Source organism: Octopus bimaculoides, chromosome 9 (genome assembly GCF_046866305.1).
Source record: "Octopus bimaculoides isolate indiv1 chromosome 9, ASM4686630v1, whole genome shotgun sequence".
Taxonomy (NCBI): Eukaryota; Metazoa; Mollusca; class Cephalopoda; order Octopoda; family Octopodidae; genus Octopus; species Octopus bimaculoides.
The window spans coordinates 29,088,771-29,099,971 of NC_142936.1; the positions used below are offsets into that span (position 1 = coordinate 29,088,771).

The following is an 11,201-nucleotide window of genomic DNA, read 5'->3' on the forward strand; positions in this document are numbered from 1 at the left end:
TTAGCAGCTGGAGTGGCTTAGCAGATGGAGTGGCTTAGCAGCTGGAGTGGCTTAGCAGATGGAGTGGCTTAGCAGCTGGAGTGGCTTAGCAGCTGGAGTGGCTTAGCAGCTGGAGTGGCTTAGCAGCTGGAGTGGCTTAGCAGATGGAGTGGCTTAGCAGCTGGAGTGGCTTAGCAGATGGAGTGGCTTAGCAGCTGGAGTGGCTTAGCAGCTGGAGTGGCTTAGCAGCTGGAGTGGCTTAGCAGATGGAGTGGCTTAGCAGCTGGAGTGGCTTAGCAGATGGAGTGGCTTAGCAGCTGGAGTGGCTTAGCAGCTGGAGTGGCTTAGCAGCTGGAGTGGCTTAGCAGATGGAGTGGCTTAGCAGCTGGAGTGGCTTAGCAGATGGAGTGGCTTAGCAGCTGGAGTGGCTTAGCAGCTGGAGTGGCTTAGCAGCTGGAGTGGCTTAGCAGATGGAGTGGCTTAGCAGCTGGAGTGGCTTAGCAGCTGGAGTGGCTTAGCAGCTGGAGTGGCTTAGCAGATGGAGTGGCTTAGCAGCTGGAGTGGCTTAGCAGATGGAGTGGCTTAGCAGCTGGAGTGGCTTAGCAGCTGGAGTGGCTTAGCAGCTGGAGTGGCTTAGCAGATGGAGTGGCTTAGCAGCTGGAGTGGCTTAGCAGCTGGAGTGGCTTAGCAGCTGGAGTGGCTTAGCAGCTGGAGTGGCTTAGCAGCTGGAGTGGCTTAGCAGTTGGAGTGGCTTAGCAGATGGAGTGGCTTAGCAGCTAGAGTGGCTTAAGTCAGCGCTAGAAGAGAAATGACCATCTTTGATTTCAAGACTAAAGGTGTTCTTCCATCAGGATAATGCTCGGCCACATACAGTGAAGATAGCATTTCAAAGGCTGGATCAGTTTGAATGGGAAATGATGCCCTACCTACCATATTTTCTGGACATTGCCCCCTCTGATTATCATTTATTCTGCAGTCTTCAAAATCATTTGGACAGAAAAAATATGTATTATGTAGATGAGTTCAGAACAGTACTGGAGGAAAAATGAATTTTGGAAACTCTACCAGATAGAAGGAAGAGCATTGTAGAAAATGAAGGAGAGTATATTTTAGATAAAAAAAAGAACTGTGTTTATCTTAATTTTGACAAATAAAAGAAGTATGAAACAAACATTATTTATGGGATGACCCAATACATTAATGTGTAGTGAAAGTTTGAGCTCATCTCTTTCACATTATTGTCTCACTTTTGATGCAAACTGAACATAGTATATTCTTTGTTTATATATAACATGCAGTTATGTGACTAAATATTGTGGCATACAAAATGAAAGTGAAGCAAATCAAGCTGATATGTAGATATATAATAGCAATGTATTATGATAAAGCAATCGGCATACATACATAGATATGTCCCACCAACATTGTTTCTTCATAATGTCCAGGAAAATGGATTTTTTCTAATGAAATTTTCTACAAATACGCTTTAGATGATGTAGGTTCCAGTAATATCTGAATTGATTGTGAAAAATGTTTTGGGGGCGGAGGAAGTGTGGAAAGATGTTTCAAAAAATTGACACAAGTTGGCTTTGTTTCCTCATAACTTTCAGAAAATGAGTACTTTTCAATAAAAACTTTGACAAATACCCTTAAGAGTGTGTAGATTATGATTATATTGGAATTTAAAGTGGAAATATAAGTTGGTGGGATAGCACGCATTACATTTTTTCCCAAAATATTTATTTCACAACAAATTCCAATATAATCAGAATCTGCACCATCTGAAATGTATTTGTAAAACATTTCATAAAAATATCCATTTTTTTTCATAACCATCAGAGTACAAGGCACACTTCACGACTGCAGGTCTGTGAGATGGTTGTGCTTTATAAACAGTTTTGAGTAGGAACTGGAAAAAGAAGTATGAACACACAATGTGCATGTACACACGGGATTCGTAAAATGGAAGAGAAGAATAAAAACACAATGCACACGTCACATTGTGTTTTATCTCAATGTTTTTAATTATGCTGATAACACCATGTTTCTATATGCATTTACTGAATTAAGAAAAGCAGAACAATGAAAGAATTGTTTATATTCACAAAGGAAATCCCCGTTTTTATGCAACTACACTACCACCTACTGGAAATGTCAAAGTGACTTCAGAAAATAGCCCAAAAATCAAAAGCTATACATCAAACTGACAATACTATTCTTATATATAGAAACAAGGGCAATTATTAAAGATTCATGGAAAAAAAGACTCAACTGTCCTGTGAATTCCAAAAGCAATAAATCAATAAATGTATATCAGTTAAAAAGTTCTATAAAATAATATATTTGCTTGTTTATATTTCTCAATTTTTGTACCCTTGTAAATGCATATATGATTTTATTATTGGGCACCTAACACTTACTAACTAATGTTCCCATAGTTTCTGCCTTTTTAAGTGAACCACTTTGGTTTCTCATAATTCTTTGAAAATAACAGAGAAATTTTCACAAAATCCCAGATGCAGAACCTGTGTTTCTTATTTCTTTATTGCCCACAAGGGGCTAAACACAGAGGGGACGAACAAGGACAAACAAAGGGGTTAAATCGATTACACTGACCCCAGTGTGTAACTGGTACTTAATTTATCGACCCCGAAAGGATGAAAGGTAAAGTTGACCTCGGCAGAATTTGAACTCAGAACATAACAGCATACGAAATACCGCTAAGCATTTTGCCCGGCATGCTAATGTTTCTGCCAGCTCATGCTAATGTTTCTAATGTGCTAACATTTCTGCCAGCTCACCACAGAAACCTGTGTTTCTGTCAGGGACTCAAGGTGCTATAATTTTAACAACTACAAGCAACCAGAAGATATTGATATACTTTATATTATCAGGTGGGGTGCCACAATTGACATATTAACTCATAAAGCATGTCCATAAACAATTATTCATTAAGATTGCAGCAGGTATTAATGATATTCTAACTCATCTAATTCCTCTGGCGTTGTCCATTCCTCATCCCTCACAACCGAGTGGTTGGATTTGCCACAATTCCCACTGCCAATTTAATGACATTTTTATCAAATTTGGAGTTCTTAAAACAGCTGAACTTGAATAGCAAAGATGACTTAAATAAAATCACTAGAAATTTAGATTCTACGTTATTGGGTTCATGGACAGTTTTCTGGCACCAATGTATTACTAAAGGCCATGCAAAAAGGTGCAGGAAAGGAAGGTGCACCATTGAGATATCACATAAGAAATATGTTGAACAGGTTATATGATGGTCTGCATACTATATTTGACACCACTATCACACAGCTTTGCTGCAATTTTCTTGTTTTGAAAATTATGGGGCTCATATGTGTAGGTATGGGGCAGCTAACTCTAGCTGAATATTGTACATCATTGTACATGCATTACCAGAAGTCCATGGTAAACTTGTATTATTTTAAATTACAAACGTAGAGATGTATGTGTGTGTGTGTGGTGGAGGAAAGTAGGAAAGAAGGGGTTGAGTATCACATGAATGATGCTGATGATGACAATGAAACGACAGTGATAGTGGTGAGAGATGAAGATCGTGGAAATCCAGTTTTAGTTCCAGGTAAACCCAAGCAATCCAGTTCTGAGCATACTGTCTTTTTTTTTTTTAAAAAACATCTACAACTTCCCTTTTTTAAGACAGTAGGGTATGGCGTAGGGAGATTTGGTTGCTATTTTGAGCAAACTGAGCAACTGCCTAAAGGTTCCTTCATAGGATCGACTAATAAAAGTCAAATAAAATGCAAGCTTCAAAACAAAATGTTGAAAAATCATTATTAATGAATTATAGACAATAGGGATATGATATTGTGACGTCCATACATACCCAAAAAGTATTAATGAAGTCACAGAGTTCCCAAGTTAATGACAAGAATTTACAAACATATTAATGAATGAGAATGATCAAAGCCACAACAACGTATTTTAAAGAGAAATATGACAATCTAATTACCATTAAGGAAACTTTACACAGCGGGACTAATTAGGAATGTAGGGGAAATAATTCTTCTTACATTTAAACATTTATTCCCTCCCTTGAACAGAAGTTCAAGGGAAGAGAATAAATGATTAAATGTTGAGACGAAATGATTAAATTCCTTTCTAGAATGGAACGAAAAATAGCTACCGGAGAACAAGGATAAGGAAACAAAAAAGGATAACTATAGTTGATGTCTTCGTGTGATAACCAACAAAGCAACTCCACCATCAGCATTCATTGTTTTTAAATAATCTCTCTCTCTCTCTCTCTCTCATATAATCTTCAAATGAAAAACTATTAAACATTTAAAATGAATAAAATACAAAGACTTCTTTCCACTTCAGTAATATCAGCTTAGATGCAAACACACCTGTATGATTTAAGAGCTCATTTCACAACCATGTGATTTGAGGTTCAGTCTCACAGCACAGCACCTTAGGCAAGTGTCTTCTAGTATAGACTGGGCAGACCAATGTGAATGAATTTGGTAGAGAAATTAAAAAAAGCCTACCCAACCACACAGTTTCAGGTTCAGTGCCACCGTGAGGCACCTTGAGAAAATGGTTGGCCTTGGGCCAACTAAAACTTTGCGAGTGGAAACTGAAAGAAGCCTGTTGTATATGTGTGTGTCTTTGCCTTTGTGTTTGTCCTCCACCACTGCTTGACAACCGATGTTGGTTTGTTTATGTCCCCATAACTTAATAGCTTGGCAAACAAGACCAATAGGATAAGTACCAGGCTTTAAAAAAAGTAAGTACTGGGGTTGATTTCTTTCACTAAATCCTTCAAGGCAGTGGTCCAGCATGGCTGCAGTCCAATGACTGAAACAAGTAAAAGATAAAATTACGTAGGTGGGGGGAGAGGTCTGTGTCTTTGTGTTTGTCCTCCCACCAACCCCACCTGACAAACAATATTGATTTGTTTACATCCCCATACTTTAACAGTTCAGGAAAAGACACCAATAGAATAAATACCAGACTTAAAAAAATAAGTACTGGTGTTGAGTTGATCAACTAAATTCTTCAAGGTAGTGTCCCAGCATGACCACAGTCCAGTGACTGAAACAAGCAAAGAATAAAAGGAAATATAAGCCAAGAGGTTAGAATAAACGAATAAAAGGAAATATAAGCCAAGAGGTTAGAATAAACGAATAAAAGGAAATATAAGCCAAGAGGTTAGAATAAACGAATAAAAGGAAATATAAGCCAAGAGGTTAGAATAAAAGAATAAAAGGAAATATAAGCCAAGAGGTTAGAATAAAAGAATAAAAGGAAATATAAGCCAAGAGGTTAGAATAAAAGAATAAAAGGAAATATAAGCCAAGAGGTTAGAATAAAGGAATAAAAGGAAATATAAGCCAAGAGGTTAGAATAAAAGAATAAAAGGAAATATAAGCCAAGAGGCTAAACAACCTCTTCAAATTCTGGGAAGTGGAAAGTCACATATGAAATGCAGTCACTTGTATCTGACTCTGAGCAATTACGCTGAGATCCTGCTGACTCCTTTTCATGATAGTTCAAGATACTCTACTACCAGAAAATTCAAACTTTGTAGCAAGATAAAGGCAAAGTTGCTAGATGCAAATAGCTCCAATAACTGGAACCAATAAAGGTTTGTTCAGAGCTGAGATAAAACAAGGTTTTCCAGATGAGTATGCAAAGAAGATTGTATTGTGTCTCAAACATTTTCAACAATGAGGTGTTATTGGATGGGTATTTCAATATTTGGAGATCAAATTCTTCAAATTGACAATTAATGAGTTGCTGGTTGGGAGAATGATAGAGATCATAAATATTTGAAGTCACCAATTCTCAATATGGCTGTTATAGACTGGTAAGTTAATAGCATATTGTTATCATTATTAAGTTATTTTGTTTTTAAACCAACAACCTATACTTAATACCTAAAACAAATCATTTTTTTCTTGATTATGTTGACTTTTTTAGAAAAATGACACAATTACATCTCTGATGAATTAACGTTTATTATTATTTCTACCTAAGCAGATTTACTCCTTTAGTGGTTATACCAAACAATTGCATCCTTACACCATTTGTAATGGCAAACTTATGTAAGTCCAAATTCAGATTTCTTTTGTCAATCAAGGCAAAATCTAAGAATTACCCGAGTCCAAAGCAGACCTGTTGATTGCAGTCAGCAAGAAAGTTCCCTATTTTAATGATGTCATGAATGAGAACTTATTAGATTTTATGTTCACTTAAAATTTATAATTTTTTTTCAAATTGTTCAATTTACACTGAACCAAAATTTTAATTTTGAGGTTAGTTTGTTCACCCTGTATGGTTCAATTTTAAAAAATAATAAATTGGTTAATTATTGAGTTTGTTTTTCATCTTCAAATGTCATGTTACATTTTTTAAGGGTGTTGATCACTGTTCTAGTGTATAGTTGATTACATCAACCATCAGTACTCATTTTATTATTAGGGGGATGAAATGTTAAGTGAAATTGGGTGACTTGAATGTAGAATGTAAAGAGATGGAATAAATTACTTGAGGTATTTTTTTTACTAACTTTTCTATCAATTCATTCATTTATGTGTAAAAATAGCACAAAAGTGTAAGGAAGAAAGAAACAAATGTAAAATATTACTGAAACCACCCGATTAAAATTGGCAAATAAGATGGAGATAATAATGTGATTAAAAATTTAACTTGAATAATCCAGAAACTTAAAAAGTAAACAAAGCTTCAAAAAGGGGTTTTAAAAAAGAACTTTTCAAGTTAACTTACTACTTCTTTTCGAATCATTAGTTTGGGCCTTTGTACATAAACCACATTCCATCCACCATCTGAGATACCAGTGGTACAATTGTAAACACTTGACTTAAAGCATGCAAAAAAAAATAAATCACAATAAGAAAGACTATTTTCTTCAATGAAACTAACTTAAGTTAAGTAAGACACCTACAGGAAATAGATGAGCTTTTGTACATCGAGCGAGGGTTTTTAGGAGTGGGTTACTGGAAACTTGTTGAGTTATGTAAAAACTAGAAAACATAATGATTACATAAATTAGCAACAAAGAAAGATTTTTGTTTTGATATTAGAAATGTCTCTGGAAGGAAAACAAGTGTTAGATGACAAATAGAAATAAAATCTGAAATACTAGTTACTTCTCCATTGTATATATATACAGGGTGCATAAATTTTGTTTTTTTAAGGACACTTCTTTTAAGAGCTCTAACTTTCTTTTAACTTATTTTTTAACTTACTTTTCAGATAAATAATGTCAGACATCAAGTTAACTCAGCAAATGAAAAGGCACATTTATAATTGTTGCCTTGAAAGTACAGCATACTGATATAGAGATAGCTCATTCCTGCAAGAGTCTTGCGCCAGAAACAAAAACCCTAAATTCATTATATTCCCTTTCTATCAATGTAAAGACAGAATCTCCACACAAGAAAGAATCAACAAGGAGAATCTTTTCATAGAGAAATTCCAACCATTTCTTAACACACACACCCCTCAGTGACCTTATTTCTCTATGAACAGACACAAACTTCCTGTTGAAAAAGAGTTCATAACTCCAACTAAAAACACTTGTCTCCCCTTACACACACTTCCTGTTTTAACACCACATTTCCTGCTTAACACAAACTTTTAACCCTTTTTTTAAACCTAACAAAACTCTCAACTCTCATGCATCCTTATTTTTCCTACCAGTTTATACATGAACTACTATTGAACTACAAAAGCTCAAAGACAATATAATGTATGGGTATATTTATTTTTTTATATATTATTGTTTTATATATTATTTTCTTCATTTTGTACTTCTTTGTAAAAAAACATTTTCATTCTCCTACTTCTTGATAATTTGCTTTTTCGCAATGAAAACTGGTTAGAAAAAATCTTTATTAAAATATGCTTCCAGTTCAGCATTCTGGCTTTTTTTCATTTTCCTATATATATATCTATATATATATATATATATATATATATATATATATATATATATATATATATATATATGATATATATATATATATATATATATGATATATATATATATATATATATATATATATATATATATATATATATATATATGATATATATATATATGTGTGTGTGTGTGTGTATATATATAACTAATTTAGAGACAAACCACCACTCTACAACTCAATCAACTCAGAACCCATCCAAATCTATGCTGTGAGGCATATAGCATCTTAATATATCTAAGATTTTAATCTAAACATTTAAATTAAATAATATATTACATAAATAAATCATATAAATCATATAAATAAATCATAGAAATATTAATTAAAAAAAATTTTAAAGTCAAATTTATAAATTGGACAGTAAAAATAAATACGATAATATACAGTATGGAAGTATAAATGTAAAAAGTTAGTGCTAGTACATAGACTACTCGCGTTTCATGGTTGAAATAGGACTATATAAAAACATAAGCAAATTCTATCCGAGTTCATTAGAACGGGGAAATGATTTTACTCCCAAAATCAGTCACTCTTCAGGTCAAATCCCTAAGAAAATACCTAAAATCATTCAAGGAATAAACATAAACATATATATATATAAAGAGACAAAATCTGTAAACTAATCCCTACATTAACAGTATTAATATAATTATTAAGAGTTACAATCTAAAAATATTGAAAAAGAGTATTATAATAAATAAGGTTAAAACATTATGGAATAAGTAGATAATAGTAAAAAAATGTGTTAGTGTATAAAGTTACTAAAAGACAGATGTCAATATTGTTTATAAAATTAAAATAAGAAAACATGACTTATCTGTCGGTTGGTAACTGTAGATTAAACCAAAATGGATGTGCTATAGAATTTATACTAAATGGTCACGTGATAAATATGGCGTCTATTACCCAGAAGTACATCCGTATTATAATTATTAAAATAATAACGAAAATATCGAAAAAGAAAATCTACCTAAAATAAAAAGCATATATATATGTGTGTGTGTGTATATATATATATAGACACATATACACACACACACATTATATATATATATATATATATATATATATATATATATATATTATATATATATATACACACACACATATATATATACATATACATTGTTGAGACCCCCTTCAGTCATGACTAACCATGGGATTGCACCTAGAAGGTTACCCTCATAGGCACAAGTCCGGGCAAGGTTGTTTATGGAAGACCAGCAGTTGCCCATGCATACCAGTCTCTCCTTTCCACGCCACCAGTGTTATCCAAAGGGAAGTCTGATACAGCTTGGCACCTGTGACATCGCAACTCATTTCTACAGCTGAGTGAACTGGAGCAATGTGAAATAAAGTGTCTTGCTCAAGAACACAACATGCAGCCCAGTCCGGGATTCGAACTCACAACCTTGTGATCGTAAGCTCTAACCACTGAGTCATGCGCCTTCACACATATACATATATATATATATATATATATATATATATATATATATAAACAATTTTACATTAAATTGAAGGATTACTAAATGCATTTAATAAAGTACAAATTTATTATTCTTTAACAAGAACAGTATTGAAAACAAGTTAAAATAGCAAGAGGCTGCAGTGCTTTGGTTTAGCTGTAACACTAATTAGATATATCTACATTGTGAGGAGCTATATGCCTAATGAACTGTGCTTTTCATGTTCGTTTGACTTTGGGTGATTGCTTTGTGAGTAAAAAGAAAAGGACTGTCTTTTTGTCTTGTTGGCTATGGAATTCCATTTTTTTTTTTTTTTTTGAGAAAAGTGTGCATACATGTGTGTGTGTGCGGCTGTTCGTATATCTTTAAAATTTTGTATTTGCGTATGTTTGAAATGTATTTAAGGAAATGTGTGTATATAATGAAGTACCTTAACTAGCTAGAAATAACCACCAAATCTCCTTGAAATCACATCAGACTATCTTGTGGAAAAAAAAAAGAAGCACACCAGATAACTATTATACAAATTCCTGAAAAAAAAACAAGATTACAGCTTGAATGCTTTTTGATATTATTAGTCTTTTCAATCAATACTGACTTAAGGTTAAACAACAACATTAACAACAACAACAAGACAATCATCAAAGTTTTTGAAGGAGGACATACTCTGTCTTTCTTATGTAATGTTGGGCGTCTCACAATACCTAAATTCCTGTGATGTCTTTGGTGATCTGTGCAGTTATAAACACTCTTCTGGAAGTGAATTCAAAAATAGCATTTTATAAAACAAAAAAGAAATATTAGTTTCATTGATGAGAAAGAAAACATGTGATATGAGGTTTTTATAAGTTATGTGATGAATCAAAAGCAATGAACAGCCTTAACTAAATTGTTTTTGTAGCAATACGACTGACATATACATTTTGACGTGAAGCTCATCACAATTATCTTGTAAAATATTCAATAAGTGGTCAAATACTATGAAGCCAGAGGGGCTTCTGCACGGTGTTAGACAGAATACAGGAGAAAAGACCTAAAGGGAGAAGGAGAGTAATGATCATGGGTGATATTAGGCAGAGGAAATTATATTACTCAATGAAGAGGACAGCACGGGTTACAGAGGACTGGAGAAGGTTCGCATGCACAGGACCTGCACAAGGACAGACCACTTAATAATAGTAACAACAACAACAACAACAGCAGCTACAACAACGACCACAACAATAATAATAAATGCCCCAATGCAATACTAGGCAGTGGCTCTCATGGCTTTTGATCTTAACTGATTGGAAGCGTTATCATGTACATGTTTTGTCTTGAGGTAAAATATGGGCTACAGCAAAAATTCTGCTCAATACTGCAGATTTGCTTGTCAGTTGCTTGGGCATGTCCATTAGTGTCTGAAGACATGAACATCTCTGATCACAAGCAAGAGTAGTGGGGAGCATCATAGCCATGTACTGAAAGGGATTCTTTGGGGTTTGAATAATTCACCCATGGTAAAATACATGTTTTCTTCATTATTCTTAAATAACCCTTATTCAAGGACTTTTTGACTGGGATGGGCTATTCAACCCGAAGAAAATTCTAACTGGGCTCCACTTGCAAGGCCATGTGTTGTCTATCTTGAAATGAGATCACCATGTCAAGCACATGGTCATGATGTATGTGCCTGGTGTACCATTATCATGTACATATATATATATATATATATAGATATATATATATATATATAATTTATATAAGGGCATTACTA

At 33.9% G+C, this 11,201-nt stretch overlaps 1 protein-coding gene across 3 annotated transcripts in view; it reads right to left on the reverse strand.

Annotated features, from left to right (window-relative positions):
- LOC106880424 (alpha-N-acetylglucosaminidase) overlaps positions 1-11,201 on the reverse strand; it is a 132,747-nt gene that overhangs the window by 43,675 nt on the left and 77,871 nt on the right. Inside the window, exons 16-17 of one of the 3 annotated variants that reach the window (XM_089358119.1) lie at positions 10,112-10,198; positions 6,757-6,849 (exon numbers count right to left, since the gene is read on the reverse strand). In XM_089358119.1, coding sequence (XP_089214245.1) covers positions 6,757-6,849; positions 10,112-10,198 — 180 coding nt within the window. The remainder of the gene's footprint in view (positions 1-6,756; positions 6,850-10,111; positions 10,199-11,201) is intronic. The other 2 variants (XM_089358120.1, XM_089358121.1) reach the window with 2 other exon arrangements.